At 43.5% G+C, this 20,961-nt stretch overlaps 2 protein-coding genes across 5 annotated transcripts in view; both read right to left on the bottom strand.

Moving 5' to 3' along the window:
• RAB27A (RAB27A, member RAS oncogene family) overlaps window positions 1-11,926 on the bottom strand; it is a 60,517-nt gene extending 48,591 nt beyond the window's left edge. Inside the window, exon 1 of one of the 3 annotated variants that reach the window (XM_010979590.3) lies at window positions 11,768-11,926. The gene's annotated coding sequence lies outside the window, so the exon portion shown is untranslated. Of the gene's footprint in view, window positions 1-322; window positions 342-11,767 lie in introns of those variants that run through there. The other 2 variants (XM_010979593.3, XM_031453012.2) reach the window with 2 other exon arrangements.
• A 7,145-nt stretch (window positions 11,927-19,071) lies between these two features.
• Window positions 19,072-20,961, bottom strand: PIGBOS1 (PIGB opposite strand 1). Of its 2 annotated transcripts, none has more exons than XM_031453018.2 (2): window positions 20,624-20,961; window positions 19,072-19,430 (listed from the first exon to the last, which is right to left on the bottom strand). In XM_031453018.2, the coding sequence occupies exon 2, from the start codon at window positions 19,355-19,357 to the stop codon at window positions 19,193-19,195; it is 165 nt and encodes a 54-aa protein (XP_031308878.1). In that variant the 5' UTR covers window positions 19,358-19,430; window positions 20,624-20,961; the 3' UTR covers window positions 19,072-19,192. The 2 variants fall into 2 exon arrangements, with proteins under 2 accessions (XP_031308878.1, XP_064341652.1); XM_064485582.1 differs by having other exon boundaries at window positions 19,174-19,430; window positions 20,648-20,961.

The following is a 20,961-nucleotide window of genomic DNA, read 5'->3' as shown; positions in this document are numbered from 1 at the left end:
AGGTCTGGGTGGGGCTCGCGATTCTGCGTTTCTAATGAGCACCCAGGTGATACCCAGGTAACAAAGATGCTCCTCGTCCTAGAACTACACTTGGAGTAGCAAGCAAAACTTAGACAACCCCATTCTTCATAGAGCTCTCAGTCTTCCTTCCCCGTAGAGCAACACCACCTTTTTTTAAGCTCCTTGTATTGAAAGCTTTCAAAAATGTCTTTCAGGCTTCAGCATAAAGATGGCATACTAAATACATTTAATGCTACCGCCTCCCCAAATCTCACTAATAAAACAATGAGGAGAATTTTATTTCTTAGAGACATCAGCTTACCAAATCAAAGTGAGTAGAAACAACAGCAACACAGTGTGGGAAGCTAGAAAGTGGATAAACAAGAGGTCATTGATTAGCAGACCCAGGAAAGCTGACTCCTTATCAGCCAGTAGGAAAGGCGAGAAGCAGCTCATCACAGAATCTCCAGAAAGGCTCAGGTGGTTGGAGCCCCAAACACCTCTGGAGGAGGGGGGAGGGTAAAGTGGGGCTAAAAATGGTGGAAGTCTGTTTCCACCCCAATCCTCACACTTGCCAGCCTTGGGACCTCCTCTAGCTCTGGCGGAAGTTGAAGGTTTATTCTCTGGAGAAAGTAAAATTCTGAGGGTCAAATTCTCAGAGGGTCTCTGAGTCACCCCAACCTCAGTGGCGGCAGGGGAGGCACTGAGAAGCTACAGAGTAAATGTTAAGACACCTCCACCCCCACCCCCCACCTTCAGGCTGGACTTGCAGAAAGCAGGCTTACTCCACAGGCAGGTGGTTCAAATGGCCTTCTCCGGATAGTCTGCCCAACCCAGGAGGGAAGCCTAAACATTGAAAGGAGACAAGATATGCTGCTGGAACTAAGACTCTGATGTCACTGCTGGGAGAAGGAGGAGACGGAAATGGTGCACACGAGTGGTAGGGGTAGGTGGCAAAACTAGCAAAAATTCTCTTCTTCTAGCCCAAAGCATCCATAGATAATGTCTAAAACTGAAAACGCAACCATGGAAACAGAAGTACGTCATTTAGAGACGAGGGTTATAACGACCAGGAAGGGTCAATTGACTGCAAGAATTGTAAACAGTTGACTGTGGGGAGCAGGAAATGGGCTTGGGGGCGGGGACTCTCACGACTCTCCTAACAGTCCTGGTAGAACTCTGCCAACATAGAACCCTGATAAAATTGTAAAAGTGAATTACTACATAATGAAATGTAATGCCCAGGCTTTAAGGTTTTTTTCTTGGCTGCTCCAGGCCATCACAATAAACACCACTGACATGTGCTACATCCTCAGGGTCTGGGACCCACACTGAGATGGGATGCTGAGGATCTGGGCTCTGGAGACAGGCTGCCTGGCTCTGCATCCCAGCTTTCCCACTCACTGGCTGTGTGACCTTCTGCAAGTTGCTTCCCTCTCTGTGCCTCAGTTTCCTCATCTGTGGAGCAGGGATAATAGTAAGGTTGTTTGGTAAAAATTGAATTATGTGAACCCTGTAAAGTGCTTAAAACAGTGTTTGGTGCATAGCAAATGTTCAATAATAGCTCTGCCTATCAAGGAATGTTTGCCCTGTAATAAATACCCTTTGATGCTGTATTGACTTTGTGTTTTATTAGTTTCTATTTCATTCTCCTGGCCCTCACCTTCACTGTCAGTTAGCCATCTGTCCCTTGCTAGAGGAATCAGTGTGCCTTCCTAGAGTCACCCCTTCCCCTGCCAACCTGCAGCTTCTAATTGACAAGACACTTGGAAACCAAATAAGCAAGAACAGAATTACATGTGAAATGGAGAAAAATGGACATCAGACATGTTCTGGAAATCTCTCTGTGGGACAAGTCAGGGAGCTTCCATACACGAACCTTCTCTCTGACTACTCAGAGCCCGTTGGGCTTACTTCCTAACTCTCAACTGGAGGGCAGTGAGCTGGGTGGCACTTGAGTTAACCAGCCATCCCAGCTTACCTGTGACTGAGTTTTAGCACTGACAGTCCTACATACCTGGAAACCCCAGTCTCAGCACTGTTCAAATTACTTAATCCTTTTGAGCCTGTTTTATCATCTGTAAAATGAAGGATAATATTTACTTTGAAAGTCTACTGAGGATTAAATGAGAGAAATGCTCATATAATTCCTGACACACAGGAAGCTCTCAATAAATGGGAGATCTAGCTACTGTACTCAGTTACCTACTGTTATTACCGACTCTAATATCAGGGGCAAAACAAATTATTCTTAGCAACTTAATCTGTACCTTGGTTGTTTTCTTATTGGCAAAAATAATTTGCCTTCTATATGGTGCACCCCAGGAATGTTTGCTTTTGTGACTCTCCCTCCACCTTTGTCCTACACAATTTGTTTCAGGGACTAAGACTTATTAAATACATTTAATATTTCAATACTGCTGAGTTCTCCACCGGGCAGAGGCCTGAGAGATTTCCGCCGTCTTTGGATACATGCGTCTTTCTTACTATGGGAGCCCTAGGGTTCTTATGTCAGTAGCTGCTTCTAAACTTCCAGACAGAAACCAGCATTCCAACTCCCAAAGAAGGGCATCAGGCATCACACCTGAGATTCTTTTTTAATTTACATCTTACTTTTTTCCTTCACAATGGCACCAAATCATAGTCTCCTAACAGATTAACAATTCATTCACTAAATATGTCTGTTCAATTCTATGCCTGAAAAGTAAGGGAACTTATCAACCAACAGATGAAATGCCATTTCAGACCTCAAAGGCAGCTCAGTACTTGAAAGATATTAATTATAGCCCAGAGGAAATTGCTCACACCAGTGCAGCCCACCAACACAAGGATGAAGTTGCTGTAAGAAAAGTTGCACAATTTGCGGGAGATAACTGAAAAGATCATAAGTTACAAAACAAAAACATGGCCTGGGAACCCTCTAAGAGGCAGCTGAAAGTATCAACGGCCAGGCGTCTAAGAGGCTTCTCTGTATGGGTTCCCAAGCTCCCTCGTCCTATGTTCATATTTCTTCTGCCAACGTCCCCACCCAGTGCCCAAGGCCTGTGAGCACAAAACCGTGGAGAACCGCAGAAACTCAGAGAAGCCTTGAGAGGCATCTGATCTAACCACTGAGGCAAAAGTGATTGGACCCAGGAGAGAACTCCTCCAAACATGGCCCAATGCCCACTGACTGCAGAATCACATGGAGTAGTTGATGGAAATCCTGGGTTCCACCCAGATCCCTGAATAAGGATCTCTGGGAGGAAGTCTGGGGAATCTGCATTCATAACAAACGTCCCAGAGGATTCCTGGTTATACAAAATAAGGTTTGAGAGCAGCTCCTCTACGGAGACAACAGACAGCAAAATGCACAACCAAAGCTAGGCGAATGACCTGTAAGAAAGGCCACTTTTAACCTCCACCAGCCTCAGATTCCACATCTGTAAAATAAGGATAATAATGCCTACCTAGCAAGGTGGTGGTGAGAATTAAATGAGATAACAAGTAATGGCTTCAAACACAGGGCCTCACACCCAGCAGGTGTTCAATAAATATTAATCTATTCTCCACCCCCTTTCTTATGTGGCATTCTAATGAAGATTTGTAACAGAAGTTCCTATTTTGAACAAATGTCACCAAGAAAAGCAGATAGCTGGCTTAAGTTAGAGCCTCCATGTTAATGAGTCACCAACTAAAATGCCGAGGCCAGCAGCTTTAACTGATGGTTTGGTGGGAAAAAGGACCTGCGGATGGTGGTTCTCAAGCTTCAGTGGGCATCAGAGTCACCTGGATAGCTTGAAAAAACAGACTGCTGGCCAGAGGAGGAAATGAGGGATGAGAGATAAATTGGGAGTTCGAGATTTGTAGATACTAACTGCTATATATAAAACAGATAAACAACAAGATCCTGCTGAACAGCACAGGGAACTGTATTCAATAACTTGTAATAGCCTATAATCAAAAAGAATATATATATATGTATAATTGAATCACTATGTTGTACACTGGAAATTAACACAACATTATAAACTGACTATACTTTGATTAAAAAATAAATAAGAATTTAAAAAAAGAATAAAAGACAGACTGCTAGGCCATCTCCAGAGGTCCAGACTCAGCAGTTCTGGATGGAGCAGGAATCTGCATTCCTAACAAGTTCCAGGGTGCTGCTGGTGGTGGTGGTCCCAGAACCGCACTCTGATCAGCACTCTACAGCCCAGTACTAAAACAGAGTTGAGCTGACAGTTTATAATAGAAAAGGAAAACTCCGCTCTAAGCATTTCCTGTTTGACACCGGACTGGTTAGTTACATGTCAATAAAGAAAAAAGTAATAAACCCACAATTTCCGAGGCTGCACCGCCTCTGTCCCTAAGAATCTTTCTTACTACGTTTTTAATGAACAGAGCAGAGAGAAGGCTGGGAAATTTGAGTGCCACCTCCCAGCCTCCCATATGGGTGACCCGGAGTGAGACACAGTGTATTCAGTATATTCAGCTGGGAACAAAGGTGGGCTCGGTCACTGGTTCCCCAGCCTGGCTGAGCACCATCAATCACTACAGCAGCATTTAGATAAAACATGGATTCTCCAGGCCTAACACCAAACCTAACAAACTAGAATCTCCCAAGGAGAGACTGAAAACCGTGTGGCTTTGTGTGCATAGGTTTTAAATTAAAGCTCCCTGTGTGATTTTCAGGGACAGCCAGTTTTGAGGAACCATTCTCATGGTGATCCTTCAGGCCTCTTCCAGCACTAAAGCTTTGGATCTTTTTAATTTCTAAGTCCCTGTGCCTGATCTGTGCTTAACAAGTCCTTTTATACTTTTATACTCGTCCTTTTATACTTACTTCCCATGGAGTTTTTAACCAGAGCAAGTGAGTACATTCATCTTCAAAGAAAAGAATATAGTCTACTTAATAGTTCCATTTCTCTTGTATTGAAATGGCATTCTGGTTTTAGTTTAAAAAATAAAATAAAGTTTAATAAAGTCCAATGTGTGTGAAAATAGGAATTACATAGAACTCAATCTCTCAGGCAGTCTTCTCTAACACCAACATCTGAGTTACTCTGTCATTCACTCACTATTAAGTTAGCATCCACCACATGCCAGGCATTATTCTAGGTGCTAAGCACATAGAAGTTCATAAAACAAAGTCCCCATTCTTATAGAGAGAACATTTTAGCAGGAAAAGACAGACAATAAGTAAGTGAACGTAAAAATAAAATAATTTCAAATAGTAACAAGGGCTGTGAAGACAATAAAGTAGTAATAGGACAGAGACTGACGGGAGGCTGCTTTCCACAGAGTGATCAGAAGGATTCTTTGAGAGGTGATATTTGAAGTTGAATCTGAATGATGTCAAGGGACCAGCTAGGTGAGGATCTAAAGAAAAGAGTTACGGGCAAGTGCAAAGGCTCTGAGGAAGGAAAGAGCTTGGCATTTTTAAGGAACAGAAGGAAGCAGATGAGGCTAAAAGACGGAGGCACAGGGACGAGCAGAGGTCAAGAAGGCCAAGTGGGCTCAGATCACGGAGAATCTTACAGACCATGGTTAGAACAAGTGGATCGTATACCAACTGCAGTGCGAAGTGACTGAGGAATTTCAAACTGAAGAAGGATATGATCTGATCTACATTTTTCAAAGATCGCTGGCTTTGTGTGAGGAATGGGCTTCGGGGGACCAAGAATGGGACCAGAAAAACAGCAGAACAGGCAAGAAATCATGGTGGCCTTTAACTGGCAGTGGGCACATAGAGCAGATACTTCTGGACCACTTTAACATAGGTGAAAATCATAATATACTTGTTCGACTTCCTGTAATATTTCAGAAATAAAAGACACTGCTGGTTACAATTAATAAACATGACTGGGAGAGGATACAGCTCAGGGGTAGAGTGCATGCTCAGCATGCATGAGGGCCTGGGTTCAATCCCCAGTACCTCCATTAAATAAATAAATAAACCTAATTACCTCCCTCCACAAATAAATAAATAAACAAAAAAAGAATCCCACCACAAAAAGCATGTAATTAAATAAAAAGTTAAAAAAAATAAACAGGAGCATGGGGCATAGAAAGAACACAGCCAGGAACCAGCAGCCTTGTCTCCTAGAATCCTCTCTGCTATCAGTTCACCACTCGACCTTGGGCACAGCTCGGAACCTCTAAGGTGGTGGAGGGGAGGTGCCTACCAGCCTTTAAATTACACGATGCTGTGAGTGTCACCCATGAGGTTTCCTTATCTGGGCAGCAAAACAGGCTGCTGACTCAGGGTTGTGGTTTTGTTGTTGACTTTCAGCTTCCAGAGAGGCTCTTGTCAAGCAGGAAACGAGGTGTTAATGAAGACACTGTCCAGTCTTGGTATTTCCTTGGGAAACTCTGGGGTCTGGGGCACCTCTGGCGCCGGGACCCAGGGGCCGGCTGGGGGGTCTGTGAAGCTGACAGGCTGAGGGCACAGTCTCCGAGGAACTGAGGGACCCCGCCTTCAGGCACAGGGCTCTCAGATCTTTCTGGCAGCCTTCCACCTGTGCTGAATCACGCGGCAGCCAGGCACAGCAACCCAGCTCTCACATCCTACTGGCAGGCTGTCCCCTCCCGGCCCACTCCTCTCAAATCACCAACCTGGCACCTGGGTGAGGCCCTCTCTCCACGCGATCCCGGAGGGGAGGGACTCTTGGTCTCGTCTCCCTGTCAGAGCCCTTTTATAAGACTTATATCCATACAGACGCCTGGGCTCTACTCCACATTTAATGACTTAGAACTGGGGTGAGGGAGAGGTTGGAAAGACAACAGTGGTGCAGTTAGGCTTAGTTAACTTACATGATGGAGATAATGTGGAACTCGGACACTGCAGGCCAGAGAGGTTCAACGATTTGTCTAACGCTGGGTTTCTCGGCCTTGGCACCACTGACATTTTGGGCAGGATAATCCTTTGTCACCAGGGGGCTGTCTGGTGCCTTGTGGGATGTTTAGCAGGGTCCCCAGTCTCTACCCACTAAACGCCTGTAGTAACTCCCCAGTGGTGACAACTAGACAAGTTTCCAGACATTGCCCAATGTCCCCCAGGGGAGAAGGGGTGGACGTCAGCCCAGCTGAGGCCCACATGTGTAATATCCCTTAGTTAATTATTGGCAATGTTAGAAACCAGAAATGGATCCACTAACTCCTGGCAGTGTTGGTTCCTCCACAATGAAGCAGGACCTGTGGAACACAGGATGAGTCACTCCCTGAGGAAATACCACAACACACTTCACAGCTCTCTGTGCCCAAGCAGCGGGGGCGATGGAGAGCTGACCTTGCCCCTGACAGAGGAAGCCCATGACCTTGTCCCTGACAAGGGAAGCCCAGCCTGGAACAGCCAGCAGCTTTGCTTGGCCACATTTGGTCTCTGCTGTCTGACTGAAAGACAAAACCTTATCTTTTCAAGGGCTGCTTGACCATTTTACTCATTCCTGGGGTTGCTCCCCTGTGGTGGTGAGACTCATTATGAAAATGAATCACAAACTGCAGGAAACAAGGAAATCCTGACTGCCACCACGGGTTATATTTTAAAATTCTCAGGTGTCTCAAAGGAACATTTAAGTCAAGACCTATTTCAATATGTCTCACTCCTCCCGATATTAGGGCTAGTACAGCAAGAATCAAAATACCTTACCATCAGCTTCAGTTAGCCGATTGAGACGCTGTCTTTGTTTCAAAGGATACAAACACACAGGAGATAAGTAACCAGACATACCCAGATAAGACTGGACCAGCTGCCCACGTGGTATGATCAGGCCAGGACAGATGCATAGCAGTTAATTAGTACGAACAGATTTTTCAGTCTCTTGGCAACTGATTTTATTATTATGCTTTGACCTGGGCAGCTGGTAAGGCTTTATATGAATTCATCAACAAAACTATGAGAAAACAGGATTAGTGCCTCTGAAATACGGTATTCTAGTGGCAGTCAGAGGAAGCATGTTTGTTTTCAAGGCTGCTTTCTTAAATAGGTACGAATAATTTTAAAATAATAAGAAGACAACCCAGTGTTTTGAAAGGACACATCCCTAAAGTTTAAGTCACATATACCTATCTACTACGTTGGTCCACACAAAGCAGGCAGGCTGTCAACGATGCAACACCGGCAGGGCTGTGGAATTAATCTCAGCGAGTCCACCTTAACCAAAGCATCTGACAATAAAAACTCAAAAGGGACAAAAATATCAACAAGACCGTAAAAGCAATAAAAACACATCGAAAGACAGGCTTTCTGGCATCGTCACAGGGAATACAACCAAGTGGTGGCTTTCACCAGTCCTGCAGTTCTCAGAGAAAAGTCAGGGTGTCCATGAGGATGGCTTTGCCTGCCACATGTTAGATGTAGGGACTGGAAGGAGTAATCGTGGGAGGGTGGCAGTAGAAGTGATTAAAGGTCAGCACAAAAACATAAGCAACTTACACACGATCCCTTAATGGAAAACATTATGCAGCAGACCAACCACAAGACCTAGAGTTCAGGCTCTGGCTCTGCCACTGACTGTGTGATCTGAGAAAATGTCTTAACATCTCTGGATTCGAATTTCCTTAACTACAAAACAACAGCTTCAACTACAGAAGCTGAATCTTCTCCCACCTCCTTCCAGTTCTAATACTCCTTGAGTTTACAGGTCCTTTTCTTCCCTAAAATGGACACACGTGCGGTCACCAAAATGAGCCACAGCTCAGTCATTCTTTGGACATTATCACGATCAATGCATTTCCTGGGCATAAACATGGGTTTACCAGGCCAGGGTCACCAGATTAAATATAAGCCACTGGCTAATTTTGCCTTCATAAAAACCAACAAATAATTTTTTTAGTGCAAATATATCCCAAGAATCGCACAGAACATACTTATAGTAAAAAAAATTATTTGTTGTTTATCCAAAATGCAATTTTTAAAAAATTTGCTAAATATAGCCCCCAACCTCTGACCCCACATTCAAAGTCCAATTTCAATAATCAAAAGTCTGATTTCAGATATGTGAGTGGTTCCAAGAGTGGCCGAGGCACTAAATGGGAGGCCTCATGGGTAACATATATAGAGGCCAAATAAAAACAAAAACAAAAAGACTGAAAGGAAGAATAACTTTGAACTTCCCTTTTGAGTAAGTGAGGCCTCAAATTTTATTTAATGTTAAATAAAATACGAGTGTTAGTAGATCTTAATCACACAAGAAGAGTGTGGTGTCCTGCATGACTAGACACGAGGCCTACAAGCTGAATGCTCTTGGCTTCACACCCCTCACCTTGTGGATGTCAAGTTAACTACCAATCCTTTAGCTCATCCTCCAACTCAGCGCTCATGTCTGTTCCCGAGGTAATCAGCTTAAGGGAAACCAGACCGTAAACTGGAACTTCCTGACTGAGAGGCAGAGGAATAAATACGGTCCAAGCACAACCGGCACATGGCATAAAAAGTAAATGCAGGGTAAAATTACCCTCTTCAGAAGGCAATATTGTTCTAACAATGACACAGGGGTGCAGGGGCTCATATTTTTTAAAAATTTCAGCTTCACTGAGATACAATTAATTATATACCTTACACATAAAATTGTAAGATATTTAAAGTGTACATCATGGTGATCTGATACATGTATACACTGCAAAAGGGATTCCCCCCATCACCCATCTAGTTAATTAGGGGCTAACCAGGAGTGAGTGACATGATTGACTTTGGCTGCTGTGTTGAGAACAGGCTGTAGAAGGTGAGGGTAGAACCAAAGTGGCCCCATAGGAGGCTTTTGAGTAACTCAGGTGATAGAAATAATAGGAACTTGGTGGAAACAGTGGAAATGGTGGGAAACAGTTATTATTCTAGATATAGTCTCAAAGTAGAACCAGGGAGATTGCTGAGGGACTACTGTGGGGTATGACAGAAAAAAGAGAATCGGGGTGACCCCAGGGTGTTTAATGTGAGCAGCTGGAAGAGTGAAGTTGCTATTAACTGAGATGGGGGAGACTAAGGGAAAAGTAGGTTTGGAAAAGGAAAACCAAGAGTCTGTTTCCTTGAGATTGTTGCCCACTTCAAGACTCTTACATCTTTTCTAAAACCAAGGCAACAGAAATTGAGAAGCTGATCCTAAATTTCTTAGGGAAATTCAAGGGACCCAGAATAGCTAGAACAATGCTGAAAAAAAAAAAAAAAGTGGGAGGACTCACACTTCCCAATTTCAAACCTTACCACATACAGAACTAATAAAGGGAATGTGATACTAGCATAAAGATAGACATACAGATCAATTGAGTGGAACTCAGAGTCTAGAAACAAACCCTTACATTGACAGTTTATATTCAACAGAGGCATTAACACTATTCAAAGGGGGAAAATAATCTTCTCAACAAATGGTGCTGGAAGAACTGAATATTCATATGCAAAAGGATTAAGTTAGACCCCTAACTCACACCATATACAAACATTAACTGGAAGTGAGTCGAAGATTGAAATGTAAAAGCTAAAGCTATAAAACTCTTAAAACATAGGCAATAATCTTCATGACTTTGGATTTAGCAAAGCTTTCTTAGATTTGACACCAAAAGCACAGCAACAGAAGAAAAAATAAACTATACCTCATCAAAATTAAAAATCAAGGCAGGCCATGGAAATGAAGGGAGGGAGGGAGGGAGGGAGGAAGAAAGAATAAAGGAAAGGAAGAAAGGAGGAATGAAAACATAAAACATAGAAGAGAATGCTCATCAGTCAAGCTTTTTCAGGATTACATTAACCTTTCTTCATTTCTAACTATCTGCAGAAATTCTGTTTTCCAAATTGCATTTTCCTCCTAAAGCAAGTCTCTAAGAAGGCTAAAATAAATAAATACAGAAATACAGAAATAAACACAGAAATAAATAAAAGGAACAGGAACAGTGGAGCACCAACCAATTAAATCAGCAATAATCACAGAAAATGTATATGCCATAACACAACTCCCCCTTCCAACATCTGACTCAACCAAAAAGTGAGAATCCATCTTGTAGGAAAAAACAGCTGTTAGCCCATAGAGGTAAGAAAGAGGACCCCATGGCAGAAGATTCTGAAGCCATGTGGCCTCAGTAGCCAGCAGGAGCCAAAATGCTGGGGAGGCAAAATCAAGGACTCAAAAGATTTTCTTCATCTCAGGCCTGGCTTTGCTTATTCGGTGATCTACTGGGACAGAGACAAAGCTTTGTCAAGTTAGCGAAACCTGTCATCACATCGGCCCTACCACCAGTCAAGACCGGAGGGCCTGGCTGCTAGGTAGAGTTTTCCATCTGACTGCCAGGGAAAGGGAGAATCCTCTCTCACTCAGGCAGCCTGCCATCCAGACCCTTATCAACAAAGGTGTAAAGACGTTAAATCATTCAACTGACATCAGTGGGAGAGAGTAAGAAACTAGGCGGGCAGTGCAGAAGGTCTGGGACCTTCTCTCCTGCCAGAGAAGTTTCCTTCCTCCCACCGCGCGATGGGGACCCTCGCACCTGGAGGCTGCCAGGAGGTGACCTCAGCCCCGTCCCAACCTCGGACGCCACCTAATCAACACTTCGCCTAAGCTGACCCCCAGCATCCGCGATTGTCACCGCAGGGTCTTTGCTGAGGTCCTAGGCGAAGCAACGCAGCTTTTCTCGGAGGCTCACTCAGAGTGGGAGAGGAGCCTCAGCCTCTATCCGCAGCGCCAGGACCAGCCCCTCTGCCCGCCGCTACCTCGCTCTACCCTCCGGAGAGACTGGCACTTGCCAGGCGCCGGTGGCCTGAGCGCGCCTCCCGAGCCGCCCGCAGCCGCCGCCTTACCTGGTTCCGCCCGCGGTCCCACGCCGCTCTGTCCCCGCGCGCGCCGCGTCCACCCGCTGCCGGCCTTTTTTGGGTCCTTGGGGGGTATTTTCCGTCTGGTCTCACATCACTTCCCGTAAAGGAGAGCGAGGTGGGGGCGGGACCTCCTCTCCACCCTCCACCTCCCGCTTCCTCCTGTCACCTCGGGAAGCACACCCGCCCTCCTCGGGCGCCGTCCCCACTCCCGCCGCACCTGCCGAGTGGTCCACTAGGGACCCTCGCAAAGGCCCCGCTTGCCTCATTTGGCCCAAGCCTGTCTCCGCTGCCCTTTCCTAGAAGGCGCAAAACAGTAGGGCGTTGTTTTCGTTTAGAGACTGAAGGGTGGCATTTACAAACTGCTCAGGGATCCATGCACTGCAAGGTATGGTTTGATGTCTCTTGCCAAATCTCCTCCCCAAAAGCCATTTTCTAAAGGTGTTTTCCCGGGCATAAGGTCGGTGTCTCCACCTTGTAGCCAGAGATGCTGAGCAGCTTTAAATTTGATCCCACCTGGGATTCCTGAGGCTCTGGGGAAGGAGGTGGGTGGTTAGGGTTGGGAGGGTTCTGCTCGCGGTGCCCGCTTTGGTCCAGGGACCGCACCCGTGCAGGGCGTCCGGCTCTGCCACTGGCCGTCCGGACCCGCCAGCTCCTCACTCAGGAGGCTTGGGCCTAGACTTCTCCGAATGAAGGAAAGCTCTGGGATTCTTGAAAATGATGGGGGTGGGGGGGGGATGGCGGGCAGAGGCAGGGGTAGTAAAATTTCGGCAGGAAAAAATGAATACATTTCTGGAAGGAAATGACAAAGGGAGGAAGGGAAGGTCTCTGCTCGTAGGGTCTAGTTCAGATTATAAAGCCGCTCTAAATTAAATTTCCAAGAATTAGCGCAATTAGTTAAAAAAAAAAAAAGGCAAGAGGTAGTACGTTTAAGACTAGCCCCTGTAAGGAGAAATCTTCTAGCCTTTGCTGCCCTCCAGAGGCTTCTCTCAGCGCCAACGGTTTTGGGTGGGCCTGCTTGCTTGAACCTGTGGCCCTGAAGCAGAGGCAGCCAAATTCCTCCTCCAGTGGCCTAGGGGTCTGAACAGTGGCTTTTGGGCCTGCCCCCGTGGCTCTCAGGCAAAGCACTTCTTTGAACCAAATAATTCCACTTCTTAAGCAAAACAAAGTGACTGGAAGCCCTAGTCCAGCTTCTCTTACCATCTGTTCCGTCCCACTAATTCTACCTCCACTTGCATCACAAATTCCAGCTCTCAGGCCGACCTGCCCCATTCCATCATCCTTTCAGTCTGTAACTAATCAGAGTTTGCATTACAGTACAATTAGCTTCTCAGATTATTTACAAAATCACATATAGGATGAACTATATGAAATTGCCAAATTTTACTAGACATTCAATCTGGTAGTTCCAGGCAACTATAGCACAGTGATCTCAGAGTTAGGGATAACAGATTTCACCGTCGGGTGATGGTTTCCAGGGATGTTCCCCAGGTAAGAGAAGGGCCATCAAACTGTTGTTGATGGAGATTAAGACAGGAAAAGTAGTCCCACGTTTATGTGCAGAGGAAGTCTTGGGAGTCACCGATCAGCTAAGATTTGAGGGGGCCAACAATGCAGCAACTGCTAATGGCTCTCCCTTCAGTCTTCCCACTCCTGCAGCCAGGCAGGGCTGTCACCAGTTTTCCAGGGAGGAGATCAGAAAACAGACAGCAGTGCTGTGGTCTATTCATCACCCACTCATTCATTTCATTCAGTGAGTCGCGCACTGTGATAAGTACTGGAGATGCAACAGTGAACAAGGTAAACTGGTTCCTACGTTCAGGGATCCTGCCCTCAGAGACACCAAGTTAACTCCAATGCAGTGAGATGAGATCCTTGATATGGGAAGTTAGAGTGTAACTGGAAGACAGAGAAGTGACACCAAGTCAAGACTTCTAGAGAAAGAGATTTATAAATTAAGGATAGATAAGGGGAAGAAGGTGAGAGAGAAGAGAATTCTAGGAAAAGAGAGCAAAGGAATGGCCTGGAGGTAAAAGAGAGAATGAGATATTGGAGCAACTGAAAGAAGTTTAGAAAAGCTGAAAAACTGAGTGTAAGGAAACAATCAAAGAAACTGGAGAAATAAGCAGAGGCTGGATTATGATGAACCCTGGAATGATTATAATAATAATAGCTAACATTTATTGACCATGTACTATGATGACTCAGTTAATATGCTAGAACTTTACATTTATCACCTCATCTACTTCTCACAATTGCCCTATTGAAATAAGCACTATTCTGTCCCCATAATACAAATGAGGAAACTGAGTCTTAAGGTGACTAAGCAACCTGACCAAGATCATATAGCTAATAGGAGGCACAGCCAGGACTAGAACTTAGAACTCATTTTCTTAATGGCTATAAGGCTAAGGATGGGTTGGGGAGGCCACTTAGCATGTTGAAATCCAAGTGAGGGATAATAGTTAAGGCAGCGACCATGACCGTGAGGATGAAGATGAACGGACAGATGTGAGATATTTGGGGGAGTGTATCAGAAAGACTTGGTTGCAGTGGGTGAGGGAGAGGAAGGAATCCACGGAGATACCCGGGTTTCTGGTTTGAGCAACTAGGAACCTCTGAGCAAAAAGAAGAAAGCAACAGGGAGGGAGAGTGAAGTAGGCCACAATGAACAAGTTTAGGACATTTGATCGTAACTCACTGAATAAATAATAGGAATCTGTGAATCATACTGACATATCCTTTCTGCAGTATTCCTACCAAAAATGTACAACCTCAACCTATCTAATCATGAGGAAGCCTTAAATAAACCCAGATTAAGGGATATTTTACAAAACAACAGACCAATATTCTTAAAATATGTCAAGGTCATGAAAGACAATGACTGAAGAACCAGAATAAATGAAACCAAAGAAACATCCCAACTAAACTCAAATGTGATCCTGAATTAGTTTCCAGACCAGAAAAAAAATTGGTCTTGCTCTAAAGGACTTTAATGGGACTTGGTAGAATTTGGATGAAATCTGAGATTAGATAATAATATCCTATCAGTCTTCACTTCCTGATCTTGATTATTATATAGTAATTATAAATGAAAATATCCTTGTTTTTGAAATTGCACACTGAAATATTTATGGGTAAAAGGAAATCATGTGGACAACTTATTCTATTCCCAAAGGATTCAGAGAAACAACAGTGTGTGTATACACATACATATATATGAAAAGAGAAAGATTAAAGCAATTGTGGTTAAATGTTAACATTTATAGGATCTGTATAACAAGGATGTGGAAATTCTTTGTACTTTTTTACACTTGATCTTTAAGTCTGAAACTATTTCAAAATAATAGTTAAAAAAACTTTAAAAATTCTCTTCAGAAAATCCCATAGGATCAAATCTAGTGGGCCCCTCAAGAATCTATCATTGCCTTGGCTTTCCCCTTTAACTCCCTTACTCTCCCTACCCTGCCCTCCTGCCCTTGGGACTAACATGGATCTGTGATGTGGCCTCAGAACCACTGACTGTGTTACCTGGGAAGGAAGGCTCTGATGATACTCCTTTCACTGATGCACTGGTGAGGAGGCCACGGACATCTCTGAAAAGCTCAGCGGCGCTGTCCTGTATGAGCTGAGACTGACAGAAGACGCTGCTGCAACAGGGCTCTGGAGTAACAATGAGAAGTAAAAGAACCCCCAAACAGCAAGGAACAGATGGCAGGCCATGTAACTACTATCATGGGCAGCCAGGCTGGAGTGCAGCCAGGGTGTCTTGACCCACAGGGATGTGTGGTGACGCCTAACAGGTCATGGTGTTCTCAAGGAAAAGACAGACTGGGTGTTTTTGTTTTGGGGAGAGAAGGGGAGTTTCTTGACTCAAATATGTATTTTTAAAAGGAAATCAAGACCTAGTGAGTAGAAGGCTGTCTGTCTCCACAAGAGGAATCATGGCCTTTCACCAGTTTCCTGCTTTAAGTCATCACATAGACTCAGATCCAATGATTGAAGAAGCTCTATTTCCCTGAGGAAGGATTCCTCAGTGCCACAAGAATATACCATAAACTTTCCTCTGCTCCTACCAAAGACTCAAGGCCTTTAACTAGGATAAATGTGCACTGGGGAAAGAGGAATTCAGACTTTGATGACTGCTGGATGCATGATCTTAGCTAAGACTGGTATAAGGAGGCTGTCAACGCTACCACAGTCCCTCAGTTTAGAGTGGGGTTCGTGGGGTAAGATAAATGTAGGTGTAGCTAAGCTTTGTTTTACAGGACCCACTCTGTGTTCTTCCCCAAGCCCAGGCCCGCAGGTAGGATACACATATAGTCAGTGGCTAGCAGAGACCTCACATTGACCTCACAGGAAGAGTCCTGCCTGAGCCGGCTCAGACTGCTATAGAAAAACACCATTAAATGAGTGGTTTAAGTGACAGGTATTTCTCACAGTTCTGAAGGCTGAGGTGCCCACAATCAAGCTGCTGGCAGATTCACCGTGTGAGGAGAAAGCCTTCTTCCTGATTTGCAGACAGCCACCTTCTTGCTGTATCCTCACATGGGCGAGAAAGAGAGAGAGAGAGAGAGAGAGAGAGAGAGAGAGAGCATCTTTCTTGTACCTTTTCTTAAAAGGGCACTAATCCCACTGACAAGAGCTCCACCCTCATGACCTAATTATCTCCCAAATGTCCTACCTCCAAATACCCTCACACTGGGGAGTAGGGTTTCAGCATAGGAACGAGGGGAAGCATTCAGTCCATACCAAATCCTTATGGTAGAAAGTACCAACTGAAACCTCACTGGCTAAAACAGTAAATTAGAAGCGATTCATGCAAAGAATTGTGGACATTAATGCCACCTTCAAAGATTTGAAGGATACAGGAGTGAGGTATCTCTATATTGCCATTCAAGTCACCTTTCTGGGCTGTGAAAAAACTAAACAGAGAAAGTTCTAGAGGCAGATGGTGACGGAGGTTACACAACGTGACTACACTTAATGCCATTGAAATGTAAACTTAAAAATGGTTAAATAGTAAATTTTCTGTTACATATATTCTACACTGCTCCCCAACCGCTCCCCCTCACCCGCCACCAACACTCACATACTAGATGGATAATGGCAGAAAGCAACGGACTACCTCAACTGCAGTTGCTGTTCTAGATGCAGTACCTTTTTTTTTTTGACAGTTTTATTGAGATATAATCTCACACAATCAAGTTCACCCTTTTAAAGTGTACAATCCAGTGTTTTTAAATATATTCACAAAGCTGTCACTGATCACCACTATCTAGTTTCAAAACATTTTCATCACCCAAAAAACTGCCCCTATATGCACTAGCAGTCTCTCCCTATCCCTTCTTCCCCTTAGTCCCTGGAAACCACTAATCTGCTTTGTCTCTCTGCATTTACCTATTCTGGGCACATCATGATTAGAATCACACAGTACATGGCCTCTTATATGCAGCTTCTTTCATGTTGTCAGCTTATTCGTGTTGTAGCATGCATCAGTATCTCATCCTTGTTATGGCTGAGTAATACTCCTTATGTGGATATACTACCACCAGTTTATCCATTCACTGGCTGATACATTTGGGTTATTTCCACTTTTTGGCTATTACAATAATGTTGCTATGAACATTCATGTACAAAATTTCGTGTGGACATGTTTTCACTACTCTGGAATATATGCCTTAAAGCAGAATTGCTGGGTCATATGGTAACACTATGTTTATCTTTTTGAGGAACTTCCAAACTTTCACAGCAGCTGCACTATTGTACCTTCTCACCAGCAGTGTACGAGGGTTTCAACTTCACATCCTTGTCAACACTTATTATTTCCCCTCTTTTTGATTGTAGTCATCCTAGTGTATGTGAAGTAGTATCTCCTGAGGCTTTAATTTGAACAGCTGTAATACCTTTACTGGAAAAAAAAAATCAACTTATCCTCTGGCACTTGCTAAGTGACTACCAAACTGACAATTGCATCCTTCTCAAAAAGAAGATCAAGAGCAGTTCAAGTAGGATTATCATTCCTTGAATAACAAGATAATGTAGTCTTACCCATGGTCATGTGACCTGACCATGCATCCTGTAGGAAGAGTCTGTTCCTGCCCTCACCTTTGGGCAGGGACCATATGATATGCTCTAAATCAACAGCATGAGACATTTGCCACAAGTGAGCAGAAGCTTACAATTCCATGTTTCCTCTCAGCCTCAATCTCTCTCAATCCTAACCTGTGTCATATCCCAGAGGGGCTGCTCTTTGAGCCTGAGTCCCACAATGAGAAGACACACAGTACAGAACCCTAGTTTTCTGGTAGCCAGGCAAAGCCAAGCCTGTCCAGAGCAGATACTTCGTACGTGAATTAGATTTATATACATACATATTTTTAATGTGCATAGAAGAAAAATGGGCTCAAAATTTCATATTAAACTGTTAAAGGTGCTGATTAAATCAATGTGTGCCAAACAATGGTAATTTTCACTTTGTTCTTTTCTGAATTGTTTGGGTTTTTTAATAAGCATGTACTACTTTGTAATTTTTCCTTCAATTTTTTTTTTTCTTTAAAGTTACCTATGTTGGTCTCCACTCAACACAGATAAAGTTATAATGAAATTATTTTCAAAAAAATAACAAAATGAGTTGATTTAAAGGATTTTACACATATGTATTATATTTATACCTCTCATTGAAAATATAAATTAAAGTAGTATGTTTTCAGCAATTTTCCAGAAAACCTTTTACCTACGTGAACAGCTTCATAGTAAGTCAACTCCTCCCTGACCACCGTTATTAGTGGGTTAAGCCAATTAAGCTGTGTCGCTTTCACCACTCTATGTGACACCATCTACCTTCTCTGAAACGTCAGTTTGATATGAGCCACCCGAATTTTCAATTTACTCCCCCATTCTGCCTGGGAAGAGAAGGGCTAGAACTGAAAGACTGCTGAACTACATTAAACCAGGCTAACTGAAGGCTGAATGAGGGCTGTTCTGCCTGAGGTAGTTAACTTGGTTCACTTCATCTATACACACTATTGTGTATATAGTGTGGTATATAATATATATTGTGTGTATATAGTGTGGTATATATATAAATGCCACTCCCAGCTATTTTATAAAAACAGTCTATACTGCCAATGTATAGGCTGCATTCCCAGAAAAATAAGCCTCCACTAGAAAATAAAATATCCCTTAAGACACTCCTTTTTGCTTAAAAGGAAATTACTAATCTGTCCTGGTGAGAAGACATAAAATGGCAAAAGCACAGTAAACACTGACAGTGCTAGTTTTAAAAAGCATTTAAAATCATTATGTATTATTTATTAATATTTAAAACTATTTGACAAGTTTTTACTAGCTTATAGTCAAAGCATAATTTCAATGGAACTTTAAGCAATTACAGATCAACTCCATGTAGTATTAATTTTTCTTCTCTTCTGAGTCTTGTGCCAATTTCAACTTTTCTTTTAATTCCTTCTGATCTCTGGAATACTGTTCAAACATGGGTTGATAAATATATAATCCTCCAGCGATTCCAAGGATGCTAGCAAAAAGCAGTTGTGGAAAAGTCAATCTCCCAAACATTTTTTCAACAAACACCGCACCGTGCAAGGGTGGTTTTGAAAAAACACTCCACGCTCAGGAAATCTCTTCAGATCTGTATAGGTACAAAATGGGAAGCAAAGCAATAACTCAGCACAATATCCTTTTTAAAGACTTCATGTCACTACTTTGCTCCTGCATGAACAGTACTTTTGTTGTAATATGTAAGTATTGCTTATTAACATAACTAAAACAGGAATATAAATTCACAGGGAATATGAGAAATGATGGTTAAAGAATGGTTTAAGACAAATCTAAATGATAGTGTTTTCAGTCGTGTTAAATGCATAGTTTTTTAAGTGGCAAAACTGTGAGAGAGGGAAGAAACATACTCTTTATGCCTTTAAAGGCATACCAAAGCTATAAACAGAAACAGCCCCTCAAAAAATTGAAAGTTGCCAATCCAATCTGGAAGTAGAACAAAGAGAATTGTTACTTTTCATTAATAGCCCTTCTTTACTATTTCATGTTTTATGGCAATATGTAGGATTAAAAACAACAATTTCTAAAAACAAGCTGAAAGATTTTTTAGTTCCCTTTGACGTTATAGGTACATATTGACCTCACCCCTAAGTCATGTGCCACCCATTTTGGACAAAAATATAACGGAGACTTGGCTGGTTTTACTTTTTAAGAACTGAGTAGGTAAGACTCTAGCAGCACTTCTCGGAAAACTATACTTCTTGCTATAGTCTATAGTCTCTAAGAAGTCCTATAGTTTCAGGAGACACTAGGTAGATGTTTATGAATGAAGAAAGCAGAGCGAAGAAACTACATGGGTTTTTTTTTTAATTTTTATTATAACAGTATCTCAAAGCCTCCTAAACCAGCCTCCGAGGTCACAAAAAATCAATAGTGGCAGAACTGGTACTAAAAACTTGCTTGCCCTTAATATATTGTCAAAATTGTAATTTAAACTAATCTGGGAAAGAAAAAGCCTGTTTTCTCCTGGACTCTACATTAACAAGTGACAACTTGACCAAGAACGCTTTGCTTCAACAACTGCTAAGTGTAAAAAAAAGAGACATCAGTAAGTCAGCTCCTTGGAAAACAGATAATTAAGCCATGTAAATGGGACGGTTCCCCTTTGCCACTAGCTCGTTAAGTGACCCTGCCCGGTCTTTTAACCTTTGGGGGGCCTCATTTTCCACATCTGTACCACAGGCTAAATTATCCCTACCCTGCCTACGTCGTTCGACTCAGTTATGTGAGATCACCCAAACGGTACGCTGTTACACCAACACTTACGTTTATAATTATCGTTACTATTACCATTACCACTCAGACACCTCCGACCGTTCTGTCCCGATCAGCGCCGCCTCCAGCCTCCCCCCCGCAGAGGTGAGCCCCGGCTCCTTCCAGCAGTTTCCAGACCCCTGGGAGCATAGACCATGAACCCAAAGGAGGGCAACAATCCTATGAGAAGGAAATGTGGAAGGGAAAGCGCGGGAGAGCCCGCGGCAAAGCGTAGAGGTGTGGCCCGAACCAGCAGCACCGGCCACGGACACCACCTTCAGCGGCGGGAGTGATGAAGTTGCCCTTTCCCGGCTACCCCCGCGCCTGCGAGCGACGGCTGCTCGCAGAGG

Source organism: Camelus dromedarius, chromosome 5, assembly GCF_036321535.1.
Source record: "Camelus dromedarius isolate mCamDro1 chromosome 5, mCamDro1.pat, whole genome shotgun sequence".
NCBI classification, from domain to species: domain Eukaryota; kingdom Metazoa; phylum Chordata; class Mammalia; order Artiodactyla; family Camelidae; genus Camelus; species Camelus dromedarius.
The sequence above is the reverse complement of the archived record's forward strand: the minus strand, read 5'-3'. Positions and strand labels throughout refer to the sequence as shown.